This window comes from Synchiropus splendidus, chromosome 7 (assembly GCF_027744825.2).
Source record: "Synchiropus splendidus isolate RoL2022-P1 chromosome 7, RoL_Sspl_1.0, whole genome shotgun sequence".
Taxonomy (NCBI): Eukaryota; Metazoa; Chordata; class Actinopteri; order Syngnathiformes; family Callionymidae; genus Synchiropus; species Synchiropus splendidus.
The window spans coordinates 5,462,146-5,479,259 of NC_071340.1; the positions used below are offsets into that span (position 1 = coordinate 5,462,146).

Consider the following 17,114-nt stretch of genomic DNA (forward strand, 5'->3'; position numbering starts at 1 on the left):
TTCGGTCAACCAAGAGGGGCACAGCATAAAAAAAAAAAGTGCAATATGATTTACATAAGGCTTAACTTGTTTCAAGAATTATTTTGCTCTTTTTAAAGGCCAACATAACACACATTTATAGAGTGACGACAACTGTAAATATATTGTCCATTTCATATCTCACCATTCAAAGACAAACCAAATATATATTTGTATGCAAATTACATCAAAGAATACCCTTGGCTGGCATCACAGGCAGAAAGCTGAATATATGTGCAGTGGTACCTCGGTTCTCAACCACAATCCGTTCCAGAAGGCCATTCGAGAAGCGATTTGTTTGAAATCTGAATCGATTTTTCCCATGACAATTAATGGAAAAAGAAATAATGCGTTCCAAGCCTTAAAATAGACTTTTGTAGGAGTGAATGTAGAGTGTCTGCTGCAGGTGCTCTGTTCGTCTGTGTGTGTGGCCGCTGCATGTGGGAGGGGTTGCTGAGTGAGTGACGTCTCTCCAGAAGTGAAGAGGTGCCCGGTGCGTGTCCAGCTCTGAATGTGCACTTCTGTGCAGTTTGGCTGTGACAAAGTCATAAACCAAGTAACGCTCTGTCCGAGACTCACCTCATCCCTGTCCCAGCTACAGCCGACAACAGGACATCAAACCCTGGAGTGCGCGCTCCAGCCTCGGAGGTGTCGAGGAGCACCCCCCTGTGACACCACAGTCCAGTGCGGAGACAGAAAAGGTTTTACACCTCAATATGAAGAAAAAACAGCCAGTAAATAGCTAACGGGACACGTCTGCATACAGAGGCTCCGTTATACACAATAACAAAGTGCATCATGGGTCAGATTTTCCGGCTTTTTTCGGGGGTGTTCGAGTTCTGGATTTTCGTTCTAAATCAGAAACAAAAAAAATCTAGAAATTTTTGTTCGAATTCCGAGACGTTCAAAAACCGAGGTACCACTGTATATAGTTTGGTTGAGACGACAGCTGCTGGTGTGGAAATGTCATTTAATCTCATCTTATTTTGGCATTTTCTTGTCAGATCTCAAAGTACTACTGCAACATCAAAAAACAAAATGCTGCATCCACCGTGATGCTGTATTCCAGCCACTCTCTGGTCTTGCATTGGTGTGGGGTTGTTAATCAGGACTTGGTTCCAATACCAAAACATTTTGGACAGTTCCATGCTCCCAACCTTGTGGGAACAGTTTGGAGCGGGCGCCTTCCTCTTCCAACATGACTGTGCACCAGTGCACAAAAGTGCAAAAGTGGACCGACATCATGTTGAACCCTATAGGTTAGGAATTGGATGTCACTTATGACGCTGTATTTCCATCACACGTGCGTCACCATTGGTGAAATCCAATCTTGTGTGAGCAAGAATCTTTCCAGAAAAGCCTCAAGACCCCCTGTCACATTTAAGGTGGCATAGATACTTTCCGTGAAAGTCTCACATTTGAAATATACGGAACGCTATGAGTCGAATTACACGGGGAGGCGGCAACTGCCCTCAGGGGAAGCTGTGGTAAATATGGTGTAATGTAAATGTAAATCTGTTGCAACTAAAATGCTTCAAAGGTGTGACAACCTCAAAGGGGAAAAACTATGCAACATTAAATACAATATGGGATAGTCAACAGATAAATGTACAAATTCTACAGTAAATGTAAACATAAAAAACATGAATTGTATTTTAGATTTTGTTACATGCACTGGGGATTTCATCTCTGAATAGATTGATAGTTATTAATTGGTCCCACGGTGGGGAAACATCAAAGACACGCCAAACATCAAAGACAACTAAAAACATTGCATATTAAACATATTATAGAATGAATAAATAACTGTTCCACAACATCAACAATGAGTCCCGTCAGCTTTTACTGTTGAACAACCTCATAGCATTGGGCAGGAAGTAACCCTTCCTTCAGGTTGAACATGTGCTGGAGAATTCCACACCGATGAATCACTACAAAAATGTCCTGAGGCCTGATGTACAAAGAGTGCATGTGCACTTACCCACAACAAACTCTGCATGTACAAAAAGGGAAAAGGGCATGGAAATGTGAAGCATTCCATGCAAACTTCTGAGCTGGCACACTCAAGTTTCTACAGGCTTCTACTGGTGTTGGTCCATTGGCAACACTTAGAGTCAATCCCGGGATGTGCACATCAGAGACTCATGAACACTGACGAAGAATAATTCAAGAGCCAAGCGTTTATATTCCACATCAAGATGACTTTGTATTATATCAAATTGAAGCAACACACGCCGCTCATCCAGATCAAAACACCTGTCCATGTTTCTACAACACTGCATATGCACATCCCCGGAACTGTAACGGCACAGCTGCACACATCAAACAGCAGTCACCATTGATGAAACGTGTAACATATAAAGATAGGTGTTACTACAGATCAAATGTGAGACACAAACACAATCTACCAACATTGGGAGGTGCCTGACACACAATCCAAACATTGGATCTGACTACGGACTGGCAAGATGCAATTGTGGCATTAAAAAATAAAATTAATTAATTAAAATATAATATGTAGAGGGAGGTAGTGGGTACATTTTTTTTCAAACCAATTGAGAGGACACCTTGAACTGATCTCAGACAATTTCAGGGCAGGTACTACTGACAACTGTGTAAATTATACTGTGTATTCAAGTTCATGTGAAAACAACGTAGATGAATGAATAATTATCTGGCCATATTTATCAATGTTATTAATATCAGACGATTATTTGTCTTATTTGAATCTGTCCCAATATTATTTCCTATAAATTACAACACTCTTAGAAACATGGTGGAGAATGTGATATTGTGAGTAAAACAACCTTATTGTGACATGTTTCAAGCAAGTGTACTTATTGAGATTTGTAAGTGAATGTACACAAAGTATGTAAACACCACTAGATGTCCCTGTTGGACCTTTCTTTCTTTCTCTACTTCTGCAGGAAGAAGTAAACGTTTCGCGTCCCACAACTCTCCGCTGCCTCTGTTAACAGTATCACTTGTTTATAAAATTACTACAAGTACACCTCTGCATAACATTGTATACTTGAAAAAGTAATATAGATCAACTTCCAAAATATCACAACTTTATTAAGATTGTTTTTGTCCGTAATAGAAAAGACTTAAAAAATAAAATAAATAAAAAAAACAAAGAGTGGATGTGCAATTACACCAGGGGAGTCCAAACCAGTCCTCAAGGGCCGCATTGGTGTAGGTTTTTGATCCAGCCCGACCGACACACACAGCTTCACCATTACACTTTAATCCCCAACAACACAATGGGTGCGTGCGACTCTTTCAGCCAATAACTGCATTATATTTTAACTAATCGTACAAAGTAGAGGAGAAAACAACCTGATGTTTAGAGCAAATGCACACACAACCAACAAAAAAATAAAAAAAATGGGGAAAGTGGGAATAATGGACAGACATTATAAGACCTGTTTTCACTCCGCTCCTTTTCAATCTCGATCATGTAATCAGAAATATTGACTGAATTCTATGCAAAGTATCGTAAGATCGCATGTGTTGATAATTTCATATTTGCTGACATTACTTTACACTGAATGCAAACCAAGAGATGCTGAACTTACTAATGACTAAATAGGGAAAAGGCTGCAGTCCAGATGAGGACAAGATTTTTAACAGGTATAAAATACCATCACGATAGGTATCTCCCGGTTACTGGAGAAAAAGGTCACGTATTTATGGGCCAGCAAGGCTGGGGGACTTGCGACTCAACAAACAATAAAGAATCATCTTGTTATGAAGATGATGGTTGTAGTTCACCCTATGGCGAACATTGACAAATGACATGGTGTAAACATGGCGAAACTCGCACCACTGGAACTTGACTCACTTTTGACTTCACTCGCCTGGCAGATGTGAGTGGCCATTGTGATGCCAGTGCTTTAACTGCTTTCGGGTGGCGTCAAAGTTGGACAGAGATTGCGGGGAACTTTAAGTAAACACGCCTCTCAAAGTCTTGGGGAGACAAGCGGAGGCGATTTATGAATCTTTATTGTACAATGACGATAAGGAGGATGAACCCGGTGATACTGCAAGAGCCAGACCAGAGTTTGATTACGACACGCTGATACCCAAATTCTCCCACAATTTTACGCCCACGGCGAATGTGATCCTTGACAGAGCACGTTTCCACAAGACAGCACAAACACCCAGTGAGTCAGTGGAATACTGTGAGTGTTGGTTTTAAGTTAGGAGTGGGGACAAGTTTCAGCCCACAGGTGAGTACATGGAGAAGAAATACAGATTCTGGGTCACTGTAATGAAAGGGCCATACACTCACATCCTCCTGGGATGGAGTGTTGCCACGAGGATGGGACTGGTCCTGAGGGTTGATGGCATGGACACAGTGATGTTGCGAGTCCTACTCACTGACTACACCACGCTGCATCGCTTCCCCTCCTGCCTTGGGTTGAGACGGAACTCAGATGCATGTTAGCGCTGGACATTATTGAGGAGCTTACTGGGCCATCAGATTGGTGTGCCTCAATGGTTCAGGTTCAGAAAAGGAACAAGGAGCAGGGCTGTGCGTGTGTAGACCTAAAACGTTTAAACAAGACTGTAAAGCGTGAGAGATACATCTTGCCAACGTTGAAGGATATTGCTCAGTGCTTTCAACCCTCGCTTCCAGTGGATTTTGACAGATCCACTAGGATGCTGCAGGCCAAAAGCTGAAGACTTAGAAGCCCAATAGGGAGCTTAAGAGGCAAGTCCAACTAACTTACGTAAATTAAACAGGTCCTGGGTCATGACAACAACGTTGGAAAGTTCCTGCCTGGTCTCTCTCCTCAGAGCGTCATCCTATCAGACCATTGCTGAGTTTCAGAAGATAAAAACAATGCTTGTATCAGCCCCAGCACTTGCATATTATGATGTTAACCGTAACAGTGCCTTTCATTATCTGACCACTACTCAAGAGATTGCTCACCTGCAACTAGTGAGCGACAACGCAATACTATTCACCTCGAGTGAGTGGGTTTGCTCACACCAACACCAGACCTCATTATCCACAAGCAAATGGGGCTGTAGAACGAGCAGTACAAACTGTTGAGCACATTTTATAATGTCCTCCAAACCTGTGTTAATGGCGCACATTGTTAATTCCAGAATGTCTCCAACAAAGTGGAGAGTGTTTATTGTCGTGAGTTGCCTGTAAAGGCCTAATAAAATACCTGTGGTGGTTGTTCCAACCGTATTCCCTGCATTTCTGCGAACTAGAGCACTTCCAATGATACTTCCATAGTGTTCTCCATTCATCCTCCAAGATAGTAATGTGTCCCTCTTTTTCCAACTTTACTTTTGTATAAGATGTTGACTGTGCTTTTAGGTTTATCATACCCTGATATACATTTGAGATAGTTTAGTCCCATCGTCCAGTGGTATGCGTTCTGTCAATCACCCCTTCATTTCCTCATCATCATTTTAGATGCAAATCCTTTAAACCTTGTGTCAAGTTTATTTGGATAAAAGTCGGAGTTATACACACACCACTTAAGGTTTCCAATATTTCCTTGTAGTTTATCAGTGGCAGTCTGTCGGGGCCAGCAAGGCCTTCCATCATGAGCATACAGTACAGTATACAGTGGGAGTAGTGCAGTAATACAGAACTGATGATAAAAATGATAACATTTCATTTTTAATATATTTCCCCCAAATATATTATGAATAATATATACAATAATCACATTGATGTTATAGTTGTGATAGCCAATCAGCTCATGAGTTGGTGACAGCAAGGCCTTCTCGCTGGCCTCATGTTGAACGCGACTTGTACGCCTCCTGTGATGGATACCCAAACTGTGGCGTTTTACCACACAAGTGACCCTGTTTTGAGCATGTTTGGAGAGATGTCTGCGCTTCAGCCATGTCGTCTCAGCTCTCACAGCCAGTTGTTGTGGCACCGGCTGTCAAGCTTCCAGAGTACTGGCAAAGTGACACTCTGTCTGGTTCCAAGCGCTGTTCCACCCGCAGGGAGTTGCGAAGATGAGTCCAGATTCTACCTCTCTATACTCTAGAGATATTTATTGTCTGCTGCAGAGAGGACAGCAAAGACTGCTTTCCAGGACGGGATTGGTCGACAGATCCGCTGTGTATTTAATGGTATCATGGTTTGGATCCGATAACATTGGGTTTCTTTTTCCACATCTGTTACCTGCTTCGCCATTTACCTGCTTCGGTGCGTGCTGCTATAGCAAACTCCCCGTGTTTGGCTGCCGGTGACTGTCGGGGTCTGGCAGAGGAAGCTGTTGGCGACCAGGCTTGAGAAACCACTTCCAGATCAACGCAGGTAAAAGCAAGATACTGGTGGTGGACTTCTGCAGGCACCAACACTCCACTCCACCTGCACCGGTGAACATCCTGGGTACTGGTATCAAGAGTACCTGGGTGTTCACCTGAACAACGAAATGGACTGGAATAAAAGCACAGATGCTCTTACAAAAAAAGGGCAGAGCAGGCTCTTTCTGTTCAGGATGCTGATGTCCTTTGGAGTGGAGGGAACAATAAAGGACTTCTAATCTAATCTGTTCATATAGAAGTATGTTCTGTATGTAGATATGTAGAAGAGTAGAGGTGAAGTAAAAGTATGGCAGTAATTAATTATGCCTTGTTACAGATTTTATTACTGAAAAAAAACCCCCCAAAAACACACGTACAATAGGGTCCTGTTAAATAAATAAAAAATAATATAAAACCGACATAACTAAAAGACCCTGATTTCATCACCCTTTGGTTCTCTCCTGAAGGCCTATGCCTTGAATTGCGTATTATGCGTTTTCAACAGTGCCCTATGAACATAAATTAGAAACTGGCCAGGAATGCCAGGTATTAGAGAGATGGATGCAAAGGTTTAAAAAAAAAAAGGCTAAAAAGTCAAATTGCTTTTTTTCTGAAGCAACAGAGGATGCTGACTGTTGGCAGTGGTGCAAATTAAAAAAGGACTATCGATGGCTCCACAATAAAAAAAAAAAAAAAGCTGACAGTGTCCCGCTAGTATCTCGGATAAAGAACTCTATGGATCTGTCCATCAGCCTTTTTCCTGTCCATCCATTTCCCACACTGGAAGATGGTGGTCACTGAGTTGGCTGTGTTTGTCACCTCAAGGCATTCCAGATACCAGCCAGCGCTGGAGCCACTGTCGTCATGCTCCACTTTGACCCTCAGCAACTCCCCAAGGTCCAACATCTCCAGCACGAATCTGTCCGTCTGCCCTCGTTCGAAAAGATTCCGCCACTTCTTCCTCAATTGCCGCTTACCTGAGTCTCCATTGACGCCGTAGATGGTGATGAAGACGTAAGAATCTGTCCCTGCTGACTTAACATCGCCGGTGATGACGATAATCTCATACTTGACAGGCACAAGGTTCCGGACTTTGCTGGCGAAACTCTCGACAGTCTTGTAGCACTCAAATGTCTGGAAGAGGTCCTTTTTGGCTGACAGAGGGATTTGCGCGTCACACTGGAAGAAATATCTGAGACAGAAGACATAAGTTAGTTCGAAGATAATGACTAGTGAAGTGAAAAGCGTATCAGACAAATTTATCTCATACGACCACCATCAGTGCTGTTAACCAGCAGGGTGCTGATGGAAATTGGACTACTGTAGGTCGAAGACAAAGACGGAGAGGGGGGAGGTGTGTCAGTATACAGAGGGAGAAGAGGAAAGACAAATGGGTTTGAGAGTAGGGACTCTGAATGTGGGAACTATGACAGGGAAAGCTAGAGAGTTGGCTGACATGATGCAGAGGAGGAAGGTGGATATTCTGTGTGTTCAGGAGACCAAGTGGAGAGGAAGCAAGGCTAGGAGCTTAGGAGCAGGGTTTAAACTGGTTTATCAAGGTGTAGATGGAAAGAGGAATGGAGTGGGAGTCATTTTGAAGGAGGAGTTTGTCAGGAATGTTCTAGAAGTGAGAGTATCACACGAGTTATCGGCCTCAAGTTAGAAATTGAAGGGGTCATCTTCAATATAGTTAGTGCCTATGCCCCACAGGTGGGGTTTGACCTTGAGGAGAAGGAGACCTTCTTGGACAAATTAGATGAACTGCAGGAGAGTATTCTGAGAGGTGAGCGAGTGGTCATTGGGCAGACTTCACTGGACATGTTGGTGCAGGAAACAGAGGTGATGAGGAAGTGATGGGAACTTTGGTATCCAAGATAGGAACATTGAAGGTCAGATGGTTGTAGACTTTGCAAAAAGAATGGAAATGTCTGTGGTCAATATTTTCATCCAGAAGAGAGAGGACCAAGGTGACTTACAGTAGTGGAGGTAGGAACACACAGGTGGATTACACCTGGTGTAGACCATATCACTTGAAGGAGATGAGTGATTGTAAAGTAATAGTGGGTGAGAGTGTGGCCAGACAACTTAGGGTGGTTTGTGCAGGATGACAATGGTGGTGAGGAAGGTGACGAGGGCAAATGCAGAAAAGAAGACAAAGTGGTGGGAGCTGAAAGAGGAAGAGGCTTGTGTTGCCTTCAGGGAGGGATTGAAGCAGGCTTTGGGTGGCCAAGAAGGACTTCCAGATGACTGGACAACTACGGCTGAGGTGATCAGGGAGACAGGTAGAAGAGTTCTTGGTGTGTCGTTTCGAAGAAAAGTGGATAAGGACACTCGGCGGTGGAATGAAGAAGTACAGGAGTGCGTACAAAGGAAGAGGCTAGGTAAGGAAAAGTGGTACTTTGAGAGAACAGAAGTGAGTAGACAGGAGTACAGGGAGGCCCAGCATAAGGCAAAGGTAGTGGTGTCAGAGAGATAGAGATGGGAAGGACGTGCAGCAGGTTAGGGTGATGAAGGATAGAGAGGGAGATGTTTTGACTGACAACAGAAGTGTGTTGGGAAGATGGAAAGAGTACTTTGAAGAGCTGAGTAGAAGCAGTAGCCATTGTAGATCACGACATAGAAAAGATTAGTAAGGCTGAAGTGAGGAGGGCATTGAAGAGGATGAAGTGTGGAAAGGCAGTGGCTCCTGATGATATACCTGTGGAAGTGTTTAGGAGAGGTTTTTGACTAGAACATTTAACAAGGTCTTTGAGAGTGAGAAGATCCATGAGGAATGGAGGAGAAGTGTGCTGGTGCCCATTTTCAAGAGATGTAGAAGGGAGATGTAAAGTGTTGTGGCAACTATAGGGGGATTAAGTTGATGAGACATAAAATGAAGTTGTGGGAAAGTGTAGTGGAATGTAGACTAAGGAGAGAAGTTAACATATGTGAGCAACAGTTTGGCTTCATGCCGAAAAAGAGCACCACAGATGCAGTGTTTGCTTAGAGGATGTTCATGGAGAAGTACAGAGAAGGTCAGATGGAGCTCCATTGTGTCTTTGTGGACCTTGTGGTATTGTATGAAGACGTATGGCGTGGCAGAGAAGTATGTTCGAATGGTGCAGGACATGTATGCCAGGTGTAAGACAGTGGAGTTCAAGGTGGAGGTGGGACTGCACCAAGGCTCAGCTCTGAGCCCCTTCTTGTTTGCGATGGTGATGGACAGGTTGACAGATTACACAAGATTCCCCTTGGACAAAGATGTTTGCAGATGACATTGTGATCTATGGTGAGAGCAGGGAGCAAGTGGAAGATAACCTAGAGAGGTGGAGCTTTGCCTTAGAAAGGAGAGGAATGAAGGTTAGCTGCAGTAAGGAGAAGTGTCAGGTGTGATGTGTGACAAAAGGGATGCAAGGGAGGCAAGGATGAAAGGGAAAGTGTACAAAACGGTGGTCAGGCAATGTTGCATGGTTTTGAAACAGTGGCGCTGGGGGGGCATCATATGTCAGGTGTTTAGGAGACAAAGTCAGAGAGGCTAGATTGAGATAGTTTGGACATGTACAGAGGAGAGATATAGAAATCATGAGTCAACTGGAATGATGCAACCTGCTATGCAGCAAAGTCAAAAGGCTCTTAGCAGGATTTTCATTTTATTCAATTACAGCTAAATGTTGAACCACAGAAACCTCTAGAAACTAAGTTTCAGCAATTGAAATATTCTGAAAGACAGACATTGGGATATTTTTTCATTTTTCATTTGAATCTATTTTAAGTTCTACTCACTTGTTCCCCAGTTCCTTTTCTGTCACTACCACCTCCAAAACATGCCAGGTAGCTTCACTCTTTGGCTTCTTGCCGTCTTTAGTGATGTGGCCGATGCAGATGCCAGCGATCTCGCCAATGTGTTTGGAAGAGAACTCAAAGGTGTCGGTGGCTCCACTGTGATCAGGTCATAACAAATAAACAAAGCAAATTATGCCACAAATTTCTCCCTCCTCACTGAATAAACCCTCTCTGTGAGAAGAAGAAAATGTATAATGCAGCCAGCCTCATTTGCGTCCAGCAACACTGGATTATCTGAGTCTGGATGGTTTCAAATCCCACATGATCTCAATACAAGCTAACATCATTTGTTAGTAACCGCAGCTAACAAGATATTTAAAGGCCATCAGTGAGGCTAGGGGTCACTATCGAGTTATTATTGTCATTGATTTGAAAAAGTCGATGTGTCTTCACGAGAATAGATGAGGGATTTGAACGCCAACCTCTGGAACTTCTTCTTCTTGTTCTCCAAGACAAACTCCTTGGACCGAGCCTTCCTTCCCTCCAGAATGATCCAGACGTTTTCACTGGTAGAAGCTTCATCTGTGTTTGCAGTTGTTGCAGCAATTTCATATTCTGAGACAGAGAGATGTTCAGGTTTCTTCTCAAGCCTGGACAACGACATCCATTCTTCCACTCACTGATTTTGTCGGCGAGGTCCACTGTATCATTATTGGCACAGGCCAGCTCCCTCATCGTCTGTTTGTCGCCTCCAGTTTTGGACAGCCAACGATCACAGGGGAAGCGAAACGTCTGGTCCATGGCTTCGTCCTTCACTTCAACATACTCCAAGTGCCAACCAGGTGATGGGCCTGATCAGTGGGATGATAACCTTAGGGATGCTTGGCATCCATGGGGCTGTCACCTCTCACCCTCTCACCTTTGTTATCATGCCAGACCCGCACCTTGGACAGCTCACCCAGACTCAGCATGTCAGGGAACCTAAACACGTCCTTCGTCTTACGCTCAAACTTGTTCCTGTTGGTGCTCTCCTTCAGTGCCAGCATTCCGGTGTCCCCAAACTCTCCAAACAGTATCAGGAACACGTTGGCGTCAGTACCAGCACCTGCGCACAAAATATTTCAGTTTCATATGGCCCACACAAGCAGTCCGTGAGCTGACCCACCTCCAATGTCACTGGTCTGGACCTGGATGATGTAGGTAGTCTTCTCCACCATTTCCTCATCGTCCACCACAGCAGGTAGCTCACACATTTTTGTCCTCTTCGGCCCCTTGCTCTTTGACAGCCAGTTGTCGTAGGTGAATGAATAAACCTCCTCCGTGGTCAAGTTCCTCATGAGGATCTTCAACACAAACAAGTGAAGTCATGGACATTCAGAATGATTTCATTTACGATTGATTCTCATGGGGACTTTTAACGCCCATGTCAGGTAATAGTCAAAGTGTCAAACCACATTTGTTTGCAAAGATAGAAAATATCTAGAGTTACCCGGTCCAGAAACCAGTCAGGGCGACTTCCTGTACCATCTATACGGACTCTGATCTTCTTCAGGGGGCTGATGTCGTCAATCTCCAGTGTAAAGATGTCCTCTTGACCTCTTTCAAACCTACATCAGAGCGATGTTTATCCAACTGCTGGGATTGGCGGGCATGGGCACAACACACCTATCTCCATTTTTGGGAAGCTGCATCTCCTCTGTGCTTCCGTTGGCACCACATACAGTCAGGAAGATGTTGGTGTCAGTGCCAGCGTATTGTATATCGCCAGTCACAACTGTGATTGAGTATACTACCTGGAAGACCCATGTGGTGTAGGATTTATCAATTCATTTAAAGTGCTGCCATATTTTGGGGCTGGGACTCACCTTGCGGATGATATTGATGGTGCTTGAGTCTAGCACATTCAAGAGTCTCACGGTCAGACCGTCACCTCTGTCTTTTGCCAGCCAGCACTTACATGGAAAGATGTACTTGATACCCTTGGTTGGCACGGCAACTGTCAGCTCATCTACCAACCAGCAGCTCTCTGGTGTGACGCCATTGTGCCCGAGCTATGATGAGAAGACGTGTTAGCTGAAGTGACAGAAGGAAGCTTTTTTGACTGTTGATGTCAGCACAGGCGTGGGCTCATGTCTTTTCTCACCTCCACCCTCTTGATCTCACCCACATCAGACCCATAACAGACAAAATGCTCCATGGAGCCTGAGGCAAAGCACGCCTTTCCTTCAGGCAGGTCAAGCCACAGGCGGTCGGTCTCCACATCACCTGCACCAAGGATGATGACATAGACACGGGCGGTGGTGCTGGAATCACGCTCAACACCAGTGGACAGGGTGAAGTGGTAGGGAATGACTGAGCGAGAGAAAGAAGACGTAGTTTGTTAGACTTCTTCTTCCTCCTACGGTCTTGAAGTTCATGGATGACTTGTATGTGTAGGGCAGTGCTCTTAACGGAAATAAACACAAAACACAAAATGGCATTGGAACTTCATGTGGGAGGTTTCAGCTCCAACAAAACAAAGCGTTTTCGATAGGTGGGGTCAATGCCCGTTTTTGAATTCTAATTTCTAATGTAAATATTTCAAATGATAGAAAGCAATGAAAATCACACTGCTATGTTCCAGAGGGGTCAAGTATTATTTTGAAAGACACTCAGATTACTCTTTAACTGAAACTGAGATTAAATGTTCTTTAATGAATTGTGATTTTCATTTTTGCCATAATCACAAGCCCTATGTGAGTGGTTGCCGTGTGACGTTAACACACAGAACAAAACAAAAAAGAAAATCTGTGAGGCCTTACTAGGTCCTTCTGACACCATGGCTACTTTTTTCTTCTTCTTCTTCTTGTTTGCGTTCCAGTCCAGACCCGCTTTGGCCTGAGCGAGCATCTTGGAGTAGGGATCCATGTTTCGATCACCCTCGTAGTCCTGCATCAGATCGGTCAAAACAAATCCTGAAACCCAACAATCTTAATGTTAGAACAAACCTTGATGTAGAAGGTCCTCTCCACCCGTTTGTCCTCCCTTTTGGTAGACAGCCAGCGCTCACACAGGAACATGTAGGACTCTTCTGTGTCCAGGTCTACCACCTCCACCTGGTCCAGGTACCAGTCAGCTGCCACCATAAAGTTATCATGGCGAATTCGGATCTTGAAGACTTGGCCCAGGTCAACTGCTTCCATGGTGAATTTGTCCACCTGCGAGTCGGCAAGAATAAAACCTGAGACATTTTACACATGACTATTGTGGAGCACGCCGATGCTACCTGTCCTCTCTCAAACTTGTTCTTATTGTTCTTAGACTTGGAGAGTTTCCGCTCCCCTGTGTCTCCCAGGTCGCCGTAGATGGTGAGGAAGACGTTGGCGTCAGTTCCTGCTCCGTACATTTCGCCTGTCCTCACAGACACCTCATACGTGTGAGCTGTGGTCGGTGAAATGAGTAGTAGTGCAGTTTATGATCTCATAGTAGACAGGGAGAGACTGATTGTATAGACCTAAAAACACCCCAAGTGTGAAATTTTAACTTACTCTCCAAAGCATCTTCCACTTCCGTCTCTGTAGTTTTCAGCTTGCCGTCTCTCAACAGCTTCTCTGTGATGATATCTGAGGGAACGAGCTCCCGTACAGTCTCCCCATCATCCTCAGATTTGGCCAACCAGCACTCGCACGGGAAGATGGTGGTCTCAGACCCCTGAGAGAGACGTGTCCGTCTTAAATGTGCCACACAAAGTCAACATTCGTTCTTACTTTTCCTTTCCTGAGCTGACGTCTGATTTCCACCCTATCCAGATGCCACCCTGGGTTGGTTCCCCTGTTGTCGTGTCCCACCCTGATCTTCTCGATGACATCACCGATATCCTCAAGCTGTCATGAACAACACAGTGAGTTCACTGAGGGATTGCCATGGCTGCAGATGGCAACAGCGCTGACCTCCACGATGAACATGTCCTCAGCTCCCCTCTCAAAGTAGAGTCGTCTCTCTCTCTTGTTGACGCAGAGATGCTTCAGCTGCGTACATACTCCTTTCCTCCCATACAAAACGATAAAGACGCTAGCGTTGGTTCCGGCAGCGAACACGTCACTGGTGAATATTTTGATCTCATAAGGGACAACTGGGAAGTTAGGAAGAGGTGAGTACATTAGCAAGTTTCTGACTTTAAATACACTGAAGTCATTTGTCTTTTCTTCCGTCATCTTTGTCTAGTACATGCTGCCTACATCTGTCGCGCAGGGCTGGGGACCACTGCAGCGACAAGAACTTGTTCTTTTGGCCACCATTGCCCAAAACCCATCAGGACCTGTGGCATCAGTAGAATTCCTGTAGCACACAATCTCACCTCCTAGGTCTCGTGTTGTTGGCCTCCTTTATTAAATTACGTTGAAATTACTTTATTATCAAAACTGTATGAAATGCAGATTAGTTATATAGTTTATTCACATAGTCAAGTTGGGAGAGACTGCTTAATTTAATTACATTTTTAGATTCATTAATAAAGTTTATGTTTGGCTGAATGAGGGAATTCATTGAAAATATATGAATGTAAGGTTTGCCTAATCTTCACATTGATAACTCGTATATAAAGCAGCAAAGGCTCCGCCTTGTTATTAAAATCAATTCACACCTGAGCTTGTGGCATTATGAAGGAGCTGATGACTTTGTGTGAACCCATTGGACAGAGTGTTTTCAGTTAAATATTCAACTTTAATACAAAAATGTGACGTGATTAACAGATTTGCCACAGTATTTTAGTCTTTTGGTTGTTTGTGACCTGTCTAGACTTTTCTCTTGGTGTTGCACCATGGCTCTTCTGGGGGCTCATTCAAAGGTTGTGCATTTGCGTTGGTGATACAACTTGTCTTTTTATAGCTGCCTGTGCTTAGCCTCATCTTCTTTCAGACCAATGTCATTGGTCTGTACTGGTTTCATTCCACAACTTCCATCTGAGAGTCTCAGTCATCTGTCTCTCCCAAATACCTTAAAATACACATCAAAGACTCTTACAACGTACAAGGCATGTAGAACTCGGTCTGAAGCTCTGCAGGGTAAAGGTCCCTGACGATTGCTCCATCGTCTTCTGCTTTGTCCAACCAGCGTCCACATGGAAATTGAAGCCTCTGACCTTGAGATGGGGCATCAATCTCTACCCAGTCTAGGAACCAACCCGGAGATCCCCCTGCCAGACTCAAGTGTTAGGGTTATGTTTGACACAGCAACTGGAGTCCTCCTCACCTGAGTTGTCATGACCGATGCGCAGCTTCTCCAGATCGCCCAGATCCACGGCCTCCACTGTGAACTCATTGATCATCCCCTGCTCGTACTTGTTCTTGTAGTTCTTACAGGCCTTCAGGTTTATGATTCCTGTTGAGTGGGAAACATTGCTGCTTCTTGCTCTTTAGAGAAATCCAATTTACACACCGACCTGTGTCATCCTTTCCACCAAACAAAATGGCAAAGACATTAGCATCGGTTCCTGCGTATTTCTTCTCCCCAGTTTTTATTTTGATGTTGTAGGTGGTGGACATGGCTGCAGGAAGAAATGTAACCAGTCAGCATGTGAACATTGTGCACATTGACACTGATGCAGCATTTTACATTTTTGCTCAAGTCCCAAAGCGGCGCCAGTTCCCTCCCCATCGTTGTCCTTCCTCATGAACGCCTCATCCACTGGAACCAGCTCTCGAGCGATCTGACCGTCGTCCTCGTCTACGGCCAGCCAGCGGTTACAGGGGAAGTAGTACCTACACCATGTGGGACAAGAAGGGGCAGCGAATCATGGATAAACGGCTGACTTTGGAGTCAGCATAGGAGGCAAAACAAGAGCACGCCAGTATATTAGGCCATGGGAGTGAGGATGGGTTGACATATAAATGTACATATATGTTGTCTTGTAACACAGTTAAGAAGGTCTTCCCACAACTAATTACACTCTTAACACATCAAGCTCACGCGGTGTGCTGTGAATGCCATATAGGAAGAGATGCAGAGGCAGACCTGGAAGGCTGTGGTGATTTGTTTTTGTAAGATATAAGTTTTGCCTACGTCGTGTCGTCTTTTGTGTCCACGATCTCCACTCGATCCAGGTACCAGGACGAACTGGACTGTGTGTTGTCATGACGAATGCGAAGCTTCTTCAACGGTCCCAAGTCGACGGCTGCCACGGAAAAAATGTCTTCCTGCAAGAGACCAACCATAAATGACAATCAGTCTTGAATGTACTTTTGACCAAGACTGTTCATACCTGACAGGGGTGACATTTGAGCTAACCCTAATCCTAACCCTGTGTCATTTGAGCTTTCATTACGACAGCATCGTGGGTTCAAACAGCACCGACATCCCTTCTCTGCCAGTGCTTATTGTGCATTTGTTTTCTTCAGTACTCAGATCTTACGTTCTCATACATGAGATTGAAATAAACAACCACTGTAGTTGTGAGAGACAAATGCAATATAAACAAACACCTGGTGACAGTAAATTGAATGAAACCAAACATCAGACCAACCCAATGGGAATTGTTCCGCTCATCCCGATTGGCCACAGGAGGCCTGCGCTGAAGTCTAAAATATCTCTCACCTCCCCGACATGTTCGCATCAGGTTGTGTCCCACCCATATTTATATGTAGATGCATCTTACATTTTAGCCAGCGGTTGAGGTGATGTGACTAGTCTTACCTGCATGCATTCAAACTTGTTGAGGTTGTCACTGTTCTTGAGGTGGCGCTCCCCAGTGTCTCCATTTTCTCCATAAATATTGATGAAGACGTTGGCATCTGTCCCGGCGCCCAGCATGTGTCCAGTGAAGACACTGACTTCATAGATGTTGACTGTAAGACAATACACAGCATGAATGACTAATCTGCTCCTTGACCCTTCGGTCAGCCGGCAAACTGAGTCAAATCACATGCCTCATCTCACCACAACTCCAGGAGTGAGTCACATTAAAGGAACAGACTGGATGAACACATTATCTCTGAGGATAGGGTGTCAGCAGAACTAGGAATGTTCCTTTCACAACAGCTTAACAGTGAAAAACAGACCTTGCAAAGATT

At 44.4% G+C, this 17,114-nt stretch overlaps 1 protein-coding gene across 1 annotated transcript in view; it reads right to left on the reverse strand.

Moving 5' to 3' along the window:
- Positions 1 to 7,017: 7,017 nt before the first annotated feature.
- Positions 7,018 to 17,114, reverse strand: part of LOC128762304 (lipoxygenase homology domain-containing protein 1-like) — a 34,297-nt gene continuing 24,200 nt past the window's right edge. Inside the window, exons 22-42 of the mRNA XM_053870469.1 lie at positions 16,738 to 16,889; positions 16,108 to 16,241; positions 15,661 to 15,806; positions 15,488 to 15,592; positions 15,298 to 15,426; positions 15,077 to 15,241; positions 13,998 to 14,179; positions 13,815 to 13,931; positions 13,596 to 13,758; positions 13,334 to 13,488; positions 13,056 to 13,265; positions 12,870 to 12,996; positions 12,212 to 12,420; positions 11,734 to 11,861; positions 11,558 to 11,675; positions 11,234 to 11,411; positions 10,988 to 11,173; positions 10,749 to 10,919; positions 10,551 to 10,683; positions 10,069 to 10,224; positions 7,018 to 7,498 (exon numbers count right to left, since the gene is read on the reverse strand). Of these exons, the coding sequence (XP_053726444.1) occupies positions 7,018 to 7,498; positions 10,069 to 10,224; positions 10,551 to 10,683; positions 10,749 to 10,919; positions 10,988 to 11,173; positions 11,234 to 11,411; positions 11,558 to 11,675; positions 11,734 to 11,861; positions 12,212 to 12,420; positions 12,870 to 12,996; positions 13,056 to 13,265; positions 13,334 to 13,488; positions 13,596 to 13,758; positions 13,815 to 13,931; positions 13,998 to 14,179; positions 15,077 to 15,241; positions 15,298 to 15,426; positions 15,488 to 15,592; positions 15,661 to 15,806; positions 16,108 to 16,241; positions 16,738 to 16,889 (3,545 nt within the window). The remainder of the gene's footprint in view (positions 7,499 to 10,068; positions 10,225 to 10,550; positions 10,684 to 10,748; positions 10,920 to 10,987; positions 11,174 to 11,233; positions 11,412 to 11,557; positions 11,676 to 11,733; positions 11,862 to 12,211; positions 12,421 to 12,869; positions 12,997 to 13,055; positions 13,266 to 13,333; positions 13,489 to 13,595; positions 13,759 to 13,814; positions 13,932 to 13,997; positions 14,180 to 15,076; positions 15,242 to 15,297; positions 15,427 to 15,487; positions 15,593 to 15,660; positions 15,807 to 16,107; positions 16,242 to 16,737; positions 16,890 to 17,114) is intronic.